Below are 19,098 nucleotides of genomic sequence, written 5' to 3' on the forward strand. Positions count from 1 at the left end.
GAAATCTGCTGTCCTAACCTAGTTTGGCCTACATGTGACCCCAGACCTACAGCAATGGGTTGACTCTTAACTGCCCTCAGAAATGGCCTAGCAAGCCACTCAGTTATCAAAGGCAATTACAGATGGGCAACAAATGCTGGCCTTCTTCAGTGTCTGGTGATTGGCATTGCAGACTAAAATAATGAGGGGTTGTCACATTGTTTTTTGAGTGCCACATGTATGATGCCAATTGCTCATTGACCCTGCCGTTCTGCTGAGCTGGTGAACTCTCTCTTTTTTAGATTAGATTAGAGATACAGCACTGAAACAGGCCCTTTGGCCCACCGAGTCTGTGCCGAACATCAACCACCCATTTATACTAATCCTACACTAATCCCATATTCCTACCAAACATCCCCACCTGTCCCTATATTTCCCTGCCACCTACCTACACTAGTGACAATTTATAATGGCCAATTTACCTATCAACCTGCAAGTCTTTTGGCTTGTGGGAGGAAACTGGAGCACCCGGAGAAAACCCACGCAGACACAGGGAGAACTTGCAAACTCCACACTATTTTTTTTTTTGAACACACACACACACACACACACACACACACACACACACACACACACACACACACACACACACACACACACACACACACACACACACACACACACACACACACACACACACACACACACACTGGTATGGTTCAGTTGGGAAGGTGTTGATTTGTGGAGCTCTCCGAGAAAGAGTAGCGACCTTCTTAATGTCATGATGAGCAGCAACCTGTCCAACGTGGCGAAGATCATTTTGTTCTGCTTGGAAGGATTTAGTTGTTAAGAAATTAAAGCAGTGGTGACCTTGAGTGGCAAAGGCAAAATTGTTTTCCTGTGATCAGCAGGCAGCAATTGTTCAGTAGTTGGCATATTTCCCCAACAGCATCTGGTGGAAGTACAGTTTTCTGAGGCAGTGACAGTCATAAAAGTTTAATGACCACGTGGTCTGTAGATATTTCTCGGTAGGGAAGAGATACTTTCTGTGATGGAATCTCCAATCTATCTTCTTTCATGTCCTTATCCTCCTCCTATTAAAGCATAAAGACTGAAGGTATGCCAATTGGCAAACCATGTCTGAAGTAAAGCAATATTTTGAACAGAGCTGACTAAAATCGAAAGCAATCCCAATGAAACCTCCCAAGTACAAACGAAATTGGTATGTGAGTAAAGTAACATCAGCCTTCAGTGGCAACCTCTTCAATATGGTATTCACCTCAGGGATACCTTCCTGCAGTTCTAACTGCCCTTTGTGGTAGTAATTTTTTCAGGTGGAAGTTGGGGGATAATTGGCTGCAGCGTTATACCCGCTTGATCCTTTAAAAAATGCAGTGGAGCAGGTTCTCAGCAGACATTAATGAGGACAGATTTTATGGCAAGATGATTCACACCACACCGAACCGGAGCATTGCCAGAGAAACCCTGAGAGGGTTAAAAAGAGTGCAAAAGAGAGAAGCAACAGTACTAGTACTGGAGCATCTCGGGGGAAAAAATCTAGAGGGTTAAAGGGAGCAAAGGACTAAGCACTGACTGTGAGGGTAGTGGGGCATGAAGGGATGTGGTGGTGTCATTGGTGTAGGGGCACTCCCCAGCTATCAGTCTTCAAATTTTATTTCATTTGCCAATTTCATTGGCACCGTGCAGTAGCCCGCCAGTGAACAGTGGACGCCTAACCAAAACAAAGGACATCTTTCCATACCTTCTTTTCAGCCTATTTGTAACAGCTGTAAACAAAAATTCCTTTTTATTTTTCCTGGTTAACCGGTGTGAATGTATGAGTGTGTGTGCGGGCTAGGATAAACAAGGGGCTTTAATATTGCAACTTGTGTGCATGTTTTACTTTATTATTGGTTAAGACGTGGTTTATAAGAAATGGATAATTTTGTTGTTCATTACAGAAACCTGGTTGGTGTGTTTACTCTGGAGAAAAATAGAGTACATGATTGACTGTATTGGTAAGTGGAAAAATTTTAATATATGTTGTGACCTATGGAGAAGTGGGACTAGAATAAACAAGCACTCCTCCTGCCTTGGTCTTAACAATTGTTAAGTTTATCCTGACAGTAATAAAGCAAAAAACAAAAGCAAGAGCTTTGTGAAGTTTCAAAGATCTACCCTCACCTGTCTGTCAAAGGTGTGATAACAAGTCGATCAGTGCAACCCAGAAATTCATTCTGATAGATAAATTCCACATCAGTGATTCCCACTCTTATATCTTGTGTTTCATCTTTGAAATAAACTCTGCTTTGCTTCAACCATTCAAAGTCAGTTACTGTTCTGATATGCATTTTTACCTATTAGGAGAAAAGATAACCACAGAAAACATGTATGCATGAGTAACAACATCATAAACAGAAAACAATATATTAAATAAAGAACATAGCAGAGAAAAAAGTATTGGAGAAACCTAAGGGACTAAAATCTGACAAATCCCCGGTACCTGATGGCCTACACCCTAGGGTTCTAAAAGAGATAGCTGCAGAGATAGTGGATGCGCAAGCTATGATTTTCCAAAATTCCTTAGAGTCAGGAAAAGTCTCATCAGATTGGAAGTTGGCCAATGTTTCACTACTTTTCAAGAAAGGAGGAAGAGAGAAAACACTGCAGGCCTGTTATGATCAGTTGTTGGGAAAATGCTGGACTCTATTATGAAGGAAGTCTTAATGGACTTAGAAAAGTATGACAAGAAGAACACGTCAGGATGCTTTTACCAAAGGGAAATTCTGTTTGACATATTTCTTAGATTCTTCTGAGGATATAATAGGGTAGATAAAGGGGAACCAGTAGATGTAGTATACCTGGATTTCGAAAAGGCACTCGATAAGGTGTCATACAAAAAAGGTTAATAGGCAAGAATATTAGCATTGCCATGAAGGTGCTTCTGTTTTTTGTTAAAATATTTTTAAAGGCATTCATAGTCAAACTGAATAAATGTTGGACTAGTTTTTTTCTCAAGAGAGTCATCAAGAGGATACTGAAAGAATTGGATTGGCATCAATGTTTACTGGTTGTCACTTGACTCAGGTTACAAATAGAACAGAAACCCTGGTATTAGGGGAAGAAGTAACAGGCGTGCCCCTTGATTGGCAAGCCCAGCAGCAGCAGCACACACCTGAGAGGGCAGGAAACTCAAGATTTTGGTTGTAGTATCAGTGTGTTTTTACCTTCTGGAGTGAGATAAAGTCAAGTCTGCTAAAGTGTCAAGGAAGGAGAAAAGACAACAACACAGCTCACTTTTGAGCAACTCTCTCAAAGACCACTGTATCAATTCATCTCGTCTCCTGTCTTTGAAGAAAGCCTGCTAAAGTACTTCTCAACACCCGCTGAAAAGAACTGTTCTAAAAGAACTCAGTGACCTGGCTAAGTGTACTCAGAAGTTAGACTCTATGCCAGTTTTGGAAAAACATATCTCATCTACTGTTCTCTTCAAAAATGAGCAAGTAATCAGCCGAAATGTTTTTGTCTGTAATAGAGCTCTGAATTAAAAAAAATCTCTTTCATTTTTCCTGTTAACCAGTGTATGTGTGTGTGTTTGAGTGTGAAAGACTAAGGTAAAAAAAAGGGACTTTAAAAATTTCAATGTGTGTATATGGAGTCATAGAGTTATACAGCACAGAAACAGGCCCTTTTGCCCATCCTGTCCATGCCGGCCATCAAACATCTATCCTAATCCCATTTTCCCGCACTTGGCCCATAGCCTTGTATGCTATGTCGTTTCAAGTGCTCATCTAAATACTTCTTCAATGTTGTGAGGGTTCCTGCCTCTACCACCCCTTCAGACAGTGTGTTCCAGATTCCAACCACCCTCTGGGTGAAAAAATTCTTCTTCAAATCCCCTCTAAATCTCCTGTCCCTTACCTTAAATCTATGCGCCCTGGTTATTGACACCTCCGCTAAGGGAAAATAATTCTCCCTATCAACCCTATCTATGCTCCTCATAATTTTATATACCTCAATCAGTTCCCCCTCAGCCTTCTGTGCTCTAAGGAAAACAACCCTAGCCTATCCAGTCTCTCTTCATAGCTGAAATGCTCTAGCCCAGGCAACATCCTGGTGAATCTCCTCTGCATCCTCTCCAGTGTCATAACATCCTTCCGATAGTGTGGTGACCAGAACGGTACACAGTACTCCAGCTGTGGCCTAACTAGCATTTTATATAGCTCCATCATAACCTCCCTACTCTTATATTATGTGCCTTGGCTAATAAAGGCAATTATACCATATGCCTTCCTAACCATCTTATATACCTGTGCTGCAGCCTTCAGTGATCTATGGGCAAGTACACCAAGGTCCCTCTGGCCCTCTGTACTTCCTATGGTCCTACCATCCATTGTAAATTCCCTTGACATGTTAGTCCTCCCAAAATGCATCACCTCACACTTCTCAGGATTAGATGCCTTTAGCCACTGCTCTGTCCATTTTACCAGCCCATCTATATTGTCCTGTAATCTAAGGCTTTCCTCCTCACTAGTTACGACATCACCAATTTTCGTGTCATCTGCGAACTTACTGATCGTACCTCCTCTATTCACGTTTAAATCATTAATGTACACTACAAACAGCAAGGGTCACAGCACCGATCTGTGCTGTACACCACTGGTCACAGGTTTCCAATCGCAAAATCAACCCTCGACCATCACCTTCTGCCTCCTGCCACTAAGCCAATTTTGGATCCAATTTTCCAAATTTCCTTGGATCCCATGGTCTCTTACCTTCTTAATCAATCTCCCATGTGGGACCTTATCAAAAGCCTTACTGATGTCCAAGTAGACTACATCAACTGCTTTACCCTCATCTACACACCTAGTCACCTCCTCAAAAAGTTTAATCAAGTTTGTTAGACATGATCTCCCCCTCTTAAAGCCATGCTGACCATCCCTGATTAATCTCTGCCTCTCCAAGTGGAGATTAATCCTGTCCCTCAAAATTTTTTCCAATAGTTTCCCTACAACTGATGTTAGACTCACTGGCCTGTAATTACCTGGTTTATCCCTGCTACCCTTCTTGAATAACGCTACCACATTCGCGGTTTTCCAGTCCTCCAGTCCTCTGGTACCTCTCCTGTGGCCAGAGATTATTTGAAAAGTTATGTCAGAGCCCCTGCTATCTCCTCCCTTCCCTCACCTAACGACCTGGGATATATCTCATCTGGGCCTGGGAATTTATCCACTTTTAAGCCTGCTAAAACTTCATCCCTTTCATTTTATATTTACCTGGAGATACAGCACTGAAACAGGCCCTTCAGCCCACCAAGTCTGTTCCAAACAATTAATTTAATTTACAATGGCCAAATTACCTATCAACCTGTAAGTTTTTGGCTGTGGGAGGAAACCAAAGTACCCAGCAGAAACCCACACGGTCATAGGGCAAACTTGCAAACGCCACACAGTGGGTACCCAGAACTGAACCCAATCGCTGGAGCTGTGAGGCTGCAGTGCTAACCACGGCACCACTGTGGCACCCATCAATGCTAGCTTGTTCAAGTATTTCACAATCCTCCTCCCTGATCTCTACACCTACATCATCCTTCTCCATAGTGAACACAGATGAAAAGTAATCATTTAAAATCTCACCTACATCCTCCAGCTCCACACACAGATTGCCACTGTGGTCCTTGATGGGTCCTACTCTTTCCCTGGTTATCCTCTTGCCCTTAATATACTTATAAAATGCCTTGGGATTTTCCTTTATCTTGCTCACCAGTGTTTCGTCATGCCCCCTCTTCACTCTCCTAATTACTTTTTTAAGTACCCCCCTACACTTTCTATACTCCTCTCAGGCCTTTGCTGTTTTCAGCGCTTTGAATCTGCCATAAAACTCCTTTTATCCTATCCAATCCTCTATATTCTTTGACATCCAGAGTTCCCTGGACATGTTGGTCCTACCCTGCACTGTTACGGGAACATGATGGCCCTGAACTCTCACTATTTCCTTTTTGAATGACTCCCACTAGTCTGATGTAGACTTTCCGACAAGTTACTAATTAAGACTTGTTTTATAATAAACTGATAATTTTGTTGTTCATTAGTGTGTTCTATTCTTGGAAAAACAGAGCATATTGACCGTATTGCTGTGGGAAAATTTAAATATATGTTGTGTCCTGTGGAGAAGTGGAACCAGAATAAACAGTGCACTGCTCCTGCCTAGATCTTAATAGCATGGTTAAAGGATTGGTTAAGTGGCAGGAAGCAAACAGTGGGCATAAACAGGGCATTTTCAATTTGGCAAGCAATGATGTCACAGAGAGTCCATATTTTTTGCCAGAACCTGGAATCTATATTTTTAAAACTAAAAAAAAATTTAATGGGATTGAAACATCTGGAGATAGCAGAACTTTATGGATGCTTTAAAAAAAAGCAAAGTCAACAAGAGGTTCCTGGTTTTGACCAGTAAACAAATACTGGAAACCAGGTATTTTCAAGGAAACCAGCAGGGGGCTTTGAGCTACCCTCTATTGTGACAAGAAAGAATTTACGATTGCCATGTGACTTGCTTGGAACATTGTAGTTTAATTTTGAACTTTAAAAGAAGCTGTATTTTGGACTAAAAGCAAGCATCTGGAATTTGAGATGTACCTGCCAGGAGATCAGAAGAAGAACCAGACAAGTATTACCTCTGGAAAGAACCCTTGCTCTTGAAAAGCAAAGGCTTGTCTGAAGTGGTACTGTTGCCTCCTGCATTTTTGAAGAAACCCTGAATATTTGCAGAAATCGAGCATCTTTAAAAGGACTTTTGCCTCAAATGTGAGAACTGACATCTGTTGCTACCGCCTGATGGAAGACCTATGTGAAGCCTTCTACAGTTGAACTTCTTTGAACGCCTACAAACTTTTCATCAACCTCGCCTGGAAAGACTTGGAGTGGCATCCAACTGTTTGACTTTGGGACACCTTGCCAAACCAAAGAACTTCCTTCCAGATCATTGCAGTCTATTTTTTAAATTCCTTTTATTCCTATAATTACAGCTGTAAACAAAATTCCCTTTTAACCCAGCCTGGGGGCTAGGGGAAAAATAAGGAGCTATCTCGATTCATGCATATATTTTCTTCATTATTGATTAAGACTCTTTTATCATAAAGAGATAATCTTGTTGTTTATTAAAGAAACCTGGTTGGTGTGCTTTATTCTGGGGACAAATAGAGTATTTAAGTGGCTGTTTTGGTAAGTGGGAAAATTTATTAATATGCTGTGAGCTGTGGCGAAGTGGGACTGAATTAACAGTGCACTCCTCCCGCCTCATTCAAAACAGTGAATAGTGGAGTGCCGCAAGGGGCCTCAGCTATTTACAAACTATATTAATGACTTAGATGAAGGTACAGAGAATAATGTATCTAAGTTTGCTGATGATGCAAAGGTAGGTAGAAAGGTAAACTGTGGGAGGACACAGAGAAGCTGCAAAGAGATCTAGATAGGTTAAATGAGTGGGTAACAAGATGGCAAATGGAGTATAATGTTGTGAACTGTGAAGTTATTCACTTTGGTCGTAAGAATACAAAAGCATAATGTTCTTTAAAAGGTGTGAAACATGTAAGTGTTGATGTTCAAAGTGTCTTGGGTGCGCTTGTACAAGGAATGCAAAAAGTTAGTATGCAGGTACAGCAAGCAATTAGGAAGGCAAATGGCATGTTGGCATTTATTGCAAGGGAATTGGCAAACAGGAATAAAGAAGTTTTGCTACAATTATGAACATAGGAACATCGGAGCAGGAGTCGGCCATTCAGCCAGTCGAGCCTGCTCCACCATTCAATTAGATTATGGCTGATCATTTACCTCAACGCCACTTCCCCATGCCATCCCCATATCCCTTGATATGATTAGTATCCAGAATGCTATCAATTTCTGTCTTGAACATGCACAATGTTTGATTTTCCACAGCCCTCTGGGGTAGAGAATTCCAAAGATTTACCACCCTCTGAGTGAACGAATTCCTCCTCATCTAGTCTTAAATGGTCTACCCCTTATTCTGAGACTATGTCCCCTGATTGTAGACTCACCAGCCAGGGAAAACATCCTATCTACATGCACGTTATCGTGCCATGTAAGAATTCTGTACATTTCAATGAGATCACCTCATTCTTCAAAACTCTAGATAATCCAAGCCCAGTTTTCTCAATCCCTCCTCATATGAAAATCCCGCCATTCCAGGGATTAGTCGGGTGAACTCCCTCTATGATAAGTATTTCATTCCTTAGATAAGGAGACCAAAGCTCTACACAATACTCCAGGTGTGGTAGAGTGTGAATAGCTATGGCCCAAGCACTGACCCCACTAGTAACAGCCTGTCATCCTGAGAATGACCCATTTATTCCTACTCTCTGTTTTCTGTCTGTTAACCAATTCTCAATCCATACCAGTATATTATCCCCAATCCCAAGTGCTCTAATTTTGTTTACTAACCTCCTGTATGGGACCTTATCAAAAGTCTTCTGAAAAGCCAAATACACCACATCTACTTGTTTATCCTTTATCTATGCTACAAGTAACATCCTCAAAAAACTCCAACAGGTTTGTCAAACATGATTTCCCTTTCACAACCCATATTGACTCTGCCCAATCATAGCATTATTTTCCAAGTGTTCAGTTATCTCATCCTTTATAATAGTTTCTAACATTTTCCCTGTTACTGACGTCAAACTAATAGGTCTGTAGTTCCCCGTTTTTTCTCTTCCTCCCTTCTTAAATAGTGGGGTTACATTTGCTACTTTGCAGTCTGCAGGAACCTTTCCAGAATTAAAATATCACCACCACTATCTCTATAGCCACCTCCTTTAACACTCTGGGATGAGCTCATCTGGTCCAAGGGATTTATCAACCTTCAATCCAGTTAATTTCTCGAGTACTACCTCTTTATTAATACTAATTTCATTCAGTTCCACATTGTCACAACTCCCTTGGTTCCCTTGTATTTCTGGGAGATTTTCTGTTTCGTCCTCCTTGAAGACAGACACAAAGTAATTGTTTAGTTTCTCCACCACTTCCCTATTCTCCATTATAAATTCTCTTGTCTCCATCTGTAATGGGCCCATATTTGTCCTTGCTAATCTTTTCCTTTCCACATACCTATTGTACAGGGTTTTGGTGAGATCACATCTGGAGTAATATGTGCAGTTTTGGACTCCACATTTAAGAAAGGATATACTTACGTTGGTGGATTCACTCAGCAGGTCTGGCAGCATCTGTGGAAAGAGAAGCAGAGTTAACGTTTCGGGTCACTGACCCGAAACGTTAACTCTGCTTCTCTTTCCACAGATGCTGCCAGACCTGCTGAGTGAATCCAGCCTTTCTTGTTTTTGTTTCAAATTTCCAGCATCCGCAGTATTTTGCTTTTATACTTACGTTGGTCCCTGGGCTGAGGGGGTTGTCCTATGATGAGAGGCTGAGTAAATTGAGCCTATATTCTCTGGAGTTTCGAAGAATGAGAGGACATCGCATTGAAATATACAAGATTCTAAAGGATCTGGATAGGGTAAACACTGAGAAATTGTTTCCGCTGGATCGAGGAATCTAAAACACGGGGGCACAGTCTCAGATTAAGGGGCCGATCATTTACGACTGAGTTGAGGAGAAATTTCTTCACTCAAAGGGCTGTGAATCTTTGGAAGCCTAAATCAGCCAGGCTTGATGAGACATACGATCTACTCTTGCTCTTATTTCTTGTGTTTTTACACTCTTGAATTACCATTATTTAAATGAAAACATAATCCATATCTCACGAGGAGTATGAATCATTTACCAATCTAGAGAATTGCAAAGGAAAGGTTACTAGAAGAAGTTTTTGATGTTCATGGCATTAGAATCTATAATAACTGTACATAGTTTCTGTCTGTCCAAATTTTCTGATTGGTCGGTGGGTTCCTTAGGTGGGCAGAACTTGCTGCATGTACTGCACCTACTAGCCTTGGCTCTTGGTGTTTCTGGCAACCCTCCCTGGCCCCTGCTGCTCCCTGGCCTTACTTACTGGCCTCTGACCCAACTCGCTTACCGGTCCCTGGCCCCCGCTGCTCCCCAGCCTCACTTTCTTGATCCTGACCCCCAGTTCTTGCCGCTCCCTGGCCTCAGTTACTGGGATCCAGCTCCTGGCACTCACTGTTGCCTGGCCTTGGTTATGGACAACGATGACAGGGATTGGAGTGGGGAAGTGTCACGGGAGGGGAAACAGCATGGTGGGGAGGACAAAGGAGGAGGGAGGGAATGTAGGGGAGAGGGTGAGATTGGGTGGGAAGGCATGTGATGGGATAGGTATGGGTGGGGGGAAGGCATGGGGGGTGGGGGGGTCTGGGGAGAAAGACATGGGAGGGGGACTGAAGGTATAGTGTGAGAGGAAGGGAGAAAGAGGACATGGGAGGGAGGGAGCAGGGGAGGGATGGCATGCATGGGGGGAGGGGGTACAGCATAGGAAGGGGGGAAACTGAGGGGAGGGGGAGGACAGCAAGGGAGGGGTGGGGGCAGCACGGCATGGGGAAGGCATGGGAAGTAGGGAGGGGTTGGGGGGAAGTCATGGAAGGGAGGGAGGGGCAACAATATGGACGGGAGGTGAGAGGGACTAAGTCATGGGTGTGATAATGTAATGGGATGGGACAGGGACTGGGATGGCATGAGAGTGTGGGGTGGGATGCCTGGAAGATGTGGAATGGGGTATGGGGTTGGGATGGCTTGGGAGGGATGGAATGAGGGATAGGGATGGAATAGGAAGAAGGGGTGGGATGGGGATGATATGAAAGGAATGGATTGGGAATGATATGAGAGGGGTTAAAGGAATGGGCTGGATATGGCATGAGACGGATGGCATGAGAATGAAGGAATGCCATAGGATAGGGATTTAAAGAAGTACTACTGCAATAAAGACGCTAACTTCACCACAAATATTTTGCAGATGTCTGTTAGTGCAGCACATATTACTTACTTTTTTATGCACAATTTTTTTGCCTGAAATAAAGAAGCTTGTACTGAAAACGACAATGACTAACGACAATGAAGTGACTACAGCTCTCAACTTTAATGCAACAAGCTCATTCCAAGTAACCACAAGAGACTTTTACCAGATCAGCCAATTCAGCGTACTTCCCTGTTTAAAGCAATGCCCTATGCCAGGACATTTCAGTTTGCACTCCTCAACAGTGGACCTAGACAGAGGATTGAGAAGACAATCATTCTTTTACACCGAATCACCAAATTCCCCAGGATTATGGTGGCCACAGATTGCGTCCAAATGTTTAACTGCATAGTCATATGAATCACTTGACTTCAATTTCCTAAATGTGAAGTTCATCTGCAAGGATATGCACACGTTCCTGCACATGAATTCTTTATTTATCCATGGGACTGTAGTCTTCAATATACTTCCCCACTTTCCTTACTGGAATAGACAAGGAATAGACAAGTTTTGTACCATTTCTATCTTCTGTGCAAATATTTCCCATTGCTCATCTATGCATCTATTGATTAAATTTTTTGATTCCATTTAATTTGAAGAAGACAGGATCCTTCTTCACAAATTGTGACATTCACACTCCTTCGGGCAGTGGCAGATTCCAAAGCAAGAGCAAGGTAAATAGCAATTGTATGATGGAGTGCAACTTAGTGTTTGAAAGGGAGAAACATGAAACAGCTACTAAGAATCTACTTTTAGGTAAGGCTGACTTCAATGTTATGATACAGAGACTGCCCACAGTAAATTGGGTAAGTCTATGAATGGGTGAATCTATCAAAAACCAGTGGGAGGAAAATCAGAAATGAATTTAATACAATGCAGAACCAGCTTATACTCCTAAGGGAAAACAGCTCTATTTGTAAATATGAACTATGGATGACTAAAGAGGTAAGAGACAACATAAAACTAAAAGACAGAGCATACAGAAATGCAAAAAAAAAAGCAATTCCTGGTAACTGGGAGAGATACAAACAACAAAAGGTGACTGAACAGATATTAAGAACTACAAAAAGGGAATATGAAAATAAACTTGCAAGAGGTATCAAAATCAGCAGTTTTTTTACAATTATATAGGGAAAAGAGGATGGTCAGGAGCAATTTTGGCCCCTTGAAAACTGATAAATAGAATACTGCAAAAGCGAATAAATAAATAAATAAATAACCATTTGGGGCGGCACAGTGGCGCAGTGGTTAGCACCGCAGCCTCACAGCTCCAGGGACCCAGAGTCAATTCTGGGTACTGCCTGTGCGGAGTTTGCAAGTTCTCCCTGTGACCGCGTGGGTTTTCGCCGGGTGCTCCGGTTTCCTCCCACAGCCAAAGACTTGCAGGTGATAGGTAAATTGGCCGTTGTAAATTGCCCCTAGTGTAGGTAGGTGGTAGGGAATACAGGATCACTGTAGGGTTAGTATAAATGGGTGGTTGTTGGTCGGCACAGACTCGGTGGGCCGAAGGGCCTGTTTCAGTGCTGTATCTCTGAATAAATAAAATAAAATGGCAGACCTGTTGAATAATTACTTTACATGATTATTTACAGTAGAGGAAGAGGATATCATCAAGAACATCCCAAGGAAATGAATATGGAATCAGGATGGGGACTCACCCAAATTCAAGTAAGCAAAATAACATTACTGAAGAAAGTAATGGCACTATAGCATGACAAATCTCCAGATCCAGATAGTTTCTCAGAAATTTAAAGGAAGTAGGTGAGAACATTGCAGATTCCCTGACGATAAACTTCCAAAATCCCAATTCAGGAACTATTCATTTAGGATTTGAAAATTGCATACGTCACTCTACTATGTAAGAAAAGTTTTTAAAATTCTTTCATGCGATGTGAGCATCGCTGGCAAGGCCACTATTTGTTGCTGATCCCTAATTGCTCATGAGAAGGTGGTAGTGAGCCGCCTTCTTGAACCTCTGCAGTCCATCTGATGTAGGTACACCCACAGTGCTTTTAGGAAGAAAGTTCCAGAATTTTGACCCAGCAGCAGTAAAGGAATGGCAATTTAGCTCAAGTCAGGATGGGTGCCTGGCCTGGTGCGGAACTTGCAGATAGTGGTGTTCCAATGCGCCTGCAGCCCTTATCCTTCCAGTTGGTAGAGGTCGCGGGTTTGAAAGGCGTTGTCAAAGGAGGCTTGGTGAGTTGTTGCAGTGCATCTTGAATGTGGTACACACTGCTGCCACTGTGCACTGGTGGTGGAGAGTGAATGTTTAAGTTGGTGAATGGGGTGCCGATCAAATGACTGTTTTGTCTTGGATGGTGTCGAGCTTCTTGAGTGTTATTGGAGCTGCACCCATCCAGGCAAGTGGAGACTATTCAATCGCACTCCTGATTTGTGCCTTTGCAGATGGTGGACAGGCTTTGAGGAGTCAGAAGGTGAGTTACTCGCTGCAGGATTCCTAGCCTCTGACCTGCCCTTGTAGCCACGGTATCTAAATGGCTGGTCCAGTTCAGTTTCTGATCAATGGTAACCCCTAGAATGTTAATGGTGGTGGATTCAGCAAAGGTAATGCCATTGAATGTCAAGGAGCTATAGTTAAAATCTCTCTTGTTGGAGATGGTCATTGCCTAGTGCTTATGTGGCACAAATTTTGCTTGTTGCTTATCAACCCAAGCCTGAATGTTGTCCAGGACATGGTGCATGTGGGTTATGGACAGCTTCAGTATCAGAAGGAGTCATGAATGGTACTGAACACTGCAATCATCAGCGAACATCCCCACTTATGACCTTATGATGCAGGGAAGGTCATTGATGAAGCAGCTGAAGATGGTTGGGCCTAGGACACTACCCTGATAAACTCCTGTAGTGATGTCCTGGGGCTGCAATGATTGGCCTCCAACAACCACAACCATCTTCCTTTCTGCTAGGTGGACAGTTTTTCCCGATCCCCATTGACTTCAATTTTGCTAGGGTTTTTTAATGCCACACTTGGTCAAATGCCGTCTTGATGGCTTTTTTCTTTTTTTAAAATTTATTCATGGGATGTGGGCATTGCTGGCTAGGCCAGCAATTTTTGCCCATCCCTAATTGCCCTTGAGAAGGTGGTGGTGAGCTGCCTTCTTGAACCGCTGCCGTTCATATGGGGTAGGTACACCCACTGTGCTGTTAGGAAGGGAGTTCCAAGATTTTGATCCGTGACAGTGAAGGAATGGCGATATGGTTCCAAGTCAGGATGTGTGGCTTGGAGGGGAACTTGCAGGTGGTGGTGTTCCCACGCATTTGCTGCCCTTGTCCTTCTAGTTGGTAGAGGTCGCAGGTTTGGAAGGTGCTGTCGAAGGAGCCTTAGTGCATTGCTGCAGTGCATCTTGTAGATGGTACATACTGCTGTGCGTCAGTGGTGGAGGGAGTGAATGTTTGTGGATGGAGTGCCAATCAATCGGGCTGATTTGTCCTGGATGGTGCTCAGCTTCTTGAGTGTTGTTGGAGCTGCACGCATCCAGGCAAGTGGAGCGTATTCCATCACACTCCTGACTTGTGCCTTGTAGATCGTGGACAGGCTTTGGGGAGTCAGGAGGTGAGTAGTTGACAGCGGAATGTCTATAGATGTCATTTGTGTGGGTTTTCAGAAGCATTCAATAAAGTATCTCATAAGGGACGGTAACTGAAGTTGAAGCTCATGTGGGTCTTGAGAGGCCAAATGGCCTGCTTTATATCCTATATTCGTATAATATTGAAATCACATAATTATCCTTAGGAAATTGGCTGAGAGGTAGGAGGCAAAGAGTATTGATAATGAGCAGCTACTGTAATTAGCAAGATGTGACTCATGGTGTCCCACAGTGATCTGTGTTGGGGCCTCAACTATTCACCATAGAAGAAGGGATGGAGAGCCACATATCCAAGAATGTCAATGACATAAAGATAGGTAGCATTGCAAGCAGTGTAAGATGGAAGCATAAGATTACAAAGAGATATTAAAACATTAAGTGAATGAATAAATCTGTTTTACATGCACATAGATCATTATATGTTATGGACAGTACAGAAAATTACCTAAAAGGCTAATGGATTATTCATCTTTATGTCTAGAGAACTAGGATACAAGGAGTTAGAAGTTATGCTGCAGTTATACAAAGCCCTGGTTAGATCATACTTGGACGACTGTGTTCAGTTCTAGACACCATACCTTAGGAAGGATATACTGGCTTTGGAGTGTGTGGTGTGCAAATTTACCACAATGACACTTTTTTTTATTCATTCATGGGATATGAGCATCACTGGTAATGCCAGCATTTGTTGCTCATGTCTAATTTCCCTTCAGAGGGTGATCGCGAGCTGTCTTCTTAAACCACTGACGTCCATGTGCTGCAAGTACACTCACCGACCTGTTAGGAAGGGAGTTCCAGGATTTTGACTCAGCAATAAAGAAGGAAGATAGAATGATGTGTGATTTGGATGGAAAGTTGCAGAAGATGGAGTTCCCATGCACCTACTGCTCTTGTTTTTCTAGGTGATAGAGGTTGTGGGGTTGGAAGGTATTGTTAAAGGAGTCTTGACAAGTTGCTGCTGTGAATCCTGTAGGTGGTTCACACTGCTGTCACTGGGTACCACTGGTTGGGAGAGTGAATGTTTATAGCTGGTGGATGGGTTGCCAACAAAATAGGTTGCTTTGTCCAGGATGGTGTCAAGCTTCTTGAGTTTTATTGGAGCACTCATCCAGGCAAGTGGGAAGTATTCAATCACACTTCTGACTTGTGCCTTGAAGATGGTGAACAGGATTTGGGGAGAGAAGAGGTGAGTTACTCACTGCAGAATTCCAAGCCTTTGACCAGCTCTTGTCACCACAGTATTTATTTGACTGGTCAAGTTAAGTTTCTGGTAAATGGTGATGTTGATGTTTATGCTGGGGGATTTAGTCATGTTAGTGCCTTTGAATGTCAAGGAGAGATGGTTAGATTCCCTCTTGTTGGAGATATACATAGCCTGGCACTTGTCTGGCATGAAAGTTACTTGCCACTTATCAGACCAAGCCTGGATGTTGTTCAGGTTCTGCTGCATATAGGCACGGACTGCTTCATTATCTGAGGAGATGCGAATGGAACTGAACAATGTGCAGTCATCAGCGAACATTCCCACTTCTGACCTTATGATGGAGGGAAGATCATTGATGAAGCAGCTGAAGATGGTTGGGTCTAGGACATTTCCTTGAGGAACTCCTGCATCAGTGTCCTGGGGTTGAGATGATTGGCCTCTGACAACCACTACCATTTTCCTTTTTTGCTAGGTTTGACTGCAACCAGTGGAGAGTTACTTCTCATTTCACTAAGGCTCCTTGATGCCACAATTGATCAAATGCTGCCTTGATGTCAAAGGAAATCACTCTCAGTTCACCTCTCAAATTCAGCTCTTTTGTCCATATTTGGACCAAGGCCACAATGAGGTCTGGGGCCGATTAACCTTGGCAGAACCCAAACTGAGTATTGGTGAGTAGGTTATTGCTGAGTAAGTGCTCCTTGATAGCACTGTCCGCTTCACCTTCCATCACATTGCTGATGATTGAGAGTAGACTGATGGGCAGTAATAGGCTGGATTGGATTTAACCTGTTTTTTGTGGGCACATTTCTGCATTTCAGGTAAATGCCAGTGTTGTAGATGTACTAAAACAGCTTGGCTAGGGGTACAGCTAGCTCAAGAGCATAAGGCTTCATCACTACAATTGAGATGTTGTCAGGGCTCATAGCTTTTGCTGCATCCAGTGCTGTCAGCTGTTTCTTGATATCCTGTGGAGTGAATCAAATTTACTGAGGACTGTCATCTGTGATGGTGGGAACCTTAGCAGGAGGCTGAAATAGATCATCCACTCAGCATGTCTGGTTGAAAATGGTTGCAAAATCATCGACCTTGTATTTTGCACAGATTTGCTGGGCTCCCCATTACTGTGGCTGGGGATGTTTGTGGACCCTCCTCCTTCTGTTCTTTGTCCACTACCATTCGTGACTGGATATGATAGGACTGGAAAGCTTTGATCTGATCCATTGGTTGTGGAAATGTTTAGCTCTGCCTATAGCATGTTGTTTCTGCTGTTGAGCATTCTAGTAGCTTCACCAGGTTGGCACCTCATTTTTAGTTATGTCTGGTGATGCTCTAGGCATGCTGTCCTACACGCCTCATTGAACCAAAGATGGTCCCCTGCCTTCGTGGTAATGGTACAGTGAGAGATATACTGGGCCAAGAGGTTACAGATTGTGATGGAATACAATCATGCATTTCTTTGTGTTATCTTAGGCAATGCAATGAGGTGCGTGGATTCCTGTTTCTTGAAGATCTCTCGAAGGTTTATTAATAGCTAAAACTAATACATACAATACAGAGCAAATGATATACAGAATTTTTGTCCAGGGTGTTGCAATGCAGAGTGACTATGGCTTCTAGTCGCAAGAATACATCCTGGTACTTTGTTCATTAGCATATTGAGTTCTTAAAGGGACATCACTCTTAATGTGAGAATACAACATCCCTTCTTTCATCCAAAAATAAATCTCGCACACTACAAGTAAAAACACATAAAATTGGATCATATCAAAATTAGTTATATAGGGATACAGATTATAAAATTTATGAGTACAAAGATAGGGATTGTAAAATTTACGAGTGCAGAAGCTAAAGAGTCCATATATCGTTTTGGGTGGTTTTCCAACTCTTCCAGATCTTGATATGGTATAACCTTCTGGGGATGTGGATTTCACCCTTGGCTATTCTTGGCTTGCAGATGTGTTGTCAGTGTGTTGGTTGTTGTCCTGTTGCTCTGTCACACCCTCACCGTCGAGTCCACTGTGCGCAATTGGAGTATTGCACATTTCTCTGAATTGGCTTTATTCCTTCTCAGCACTGCTCCATTAGATGTTGTAACCTTGTAAGACCTAGGCTCACTGCATACTTTGGATGCCTTTGCAGATAACCATGTTCTCATTGTGGGGTGTATGACCCTGACCTTTTGTCCTATGTGTAGTGCATGTTGGTTATGCACCATCTTCATTCTCCCTTGTTTATCGAGCAGTGTCTGCTGCATCTCGGAGAATTTGGACAGATATAGGCTGGGCATAATCGTTCTCACCTGCCTTCCAAACATGATCTCTGCTGGTGACGGTAAGCCCATATCCATAGGTGTAGCTCTGAGGTGTAACATGGCAACACGAAAATCTTGCTTCATTGTCCTACGCTTCAAGATAAGTGATTTAACTGTGTAAACCATTTGCTCGGCGAGACCATTAGATCTAGGGTAATGTGATGAGAATGTCACATGATTTATGCCCCATTTGGCACACATATCCCTGAAAGGTCTGCCCATATACTGTGGCCCATTGTCAGAAATTATTTCCTCAAGTGCACTGAACAGACAGAATATGGCACTCATTGTGTCTGCGATGGACCCGGTTTATGTGTCTTTTACCTGTCTGACAATTGGAAATTTGTAGAAATAGTCAGTGACTAAAATAAAGTCGTCTCCATTCATGGTAAATTGATCAGTGGCGATTTTGGACCAAGGGACTGACGGAATTTCGTGACGGTGTAGAGGTTCTTTACGTTGTTGTGGCTGGTGGCTCTGGCATGCCTCACACATACTTACTAACTTTTCGATGTCAGCGTTGATCCCTGGCCAATAAACAGTGTCTCGTGCCAGTCGTCTCATTCGCTCTATTCTCATATGGCCTTGGTGAAGTTGTGAAAAGATGTCCTGTCGGAGAGCTTTGTGCACAAGCACTTGTTTTCCTTTGAAGGTTATGGTCTCGAGATACCGAGTTCATCTCTAGAAGGCCAAAAGCATCTGAGAGTTTCTGGCACCTCTTTTATCATATCAGGCCATCCTTTTATGATGACTCTCCACAGTGCCTTCAGTTTTGAGTCATTGGCTGTTTCTGATTGCAGTTGGTCACATTTGTGCTGACCAAAATGCAATAAATTGATTTTGAGCACATCTTCCACCCCAATGTCCACTGTCTATTTGTAGATCCAGTGGAACTTCTTTATTCTTGTTCAGATTTGGCAATCTGCTTAGCATATCCGAAGTGACCATTTTGGTACCAGGTTTGTAGCAGATGTCAAAGTTATACCTTTGTACTTTCACTAAAAGTCGCTGTAGTCGAGGTGCTGTGCTTGTCAATGGTTTGCCCCAGATCATCTCCA

The 19,098-nt window shown here is 42.8% G+C and overlaps 1 protein-coding gene across 1 annotated transcript in view; it reads right to left on the reverse strand.

Moving 5' to 3' along the window:
- The window catches only part of LOC137367179 (dynein axonemal heavy chain 8-like), a 2,062,041-nt gene that overhangs the window by 959,699 nt on the left and 1,083,244 nt on the right, over nucleotides 1–19,098 (reverse strand). The window contains exon 68 of the mRNA XM_068028615.1: nucleotides 2,164–2,336. Coding sequence (XP_067884716.1) covers nucleotides 2,164–2,336 — 173 coding nt within the window. The remainder of the gene's footprint in view (nucleotides 1–2,163; nucleotides 2,337–19,098) is intronic.

Source organism: Heterodontus francisci, chromosome 3 (assembly GCF_036365525.1).
Source record: "Heterodontus francisci isolate sHetFra1 chromosome 3, sHetFra1.hap1, whole genome shotgun sequence".
In the NCBI taxonomy this organism is placed as follows: Eukaryota; Metazoa; Chordata; class Chondrichthyes; order Heterodontiformes; family Heterodontidae; genus Heterodontus; species Heterodontus francisci.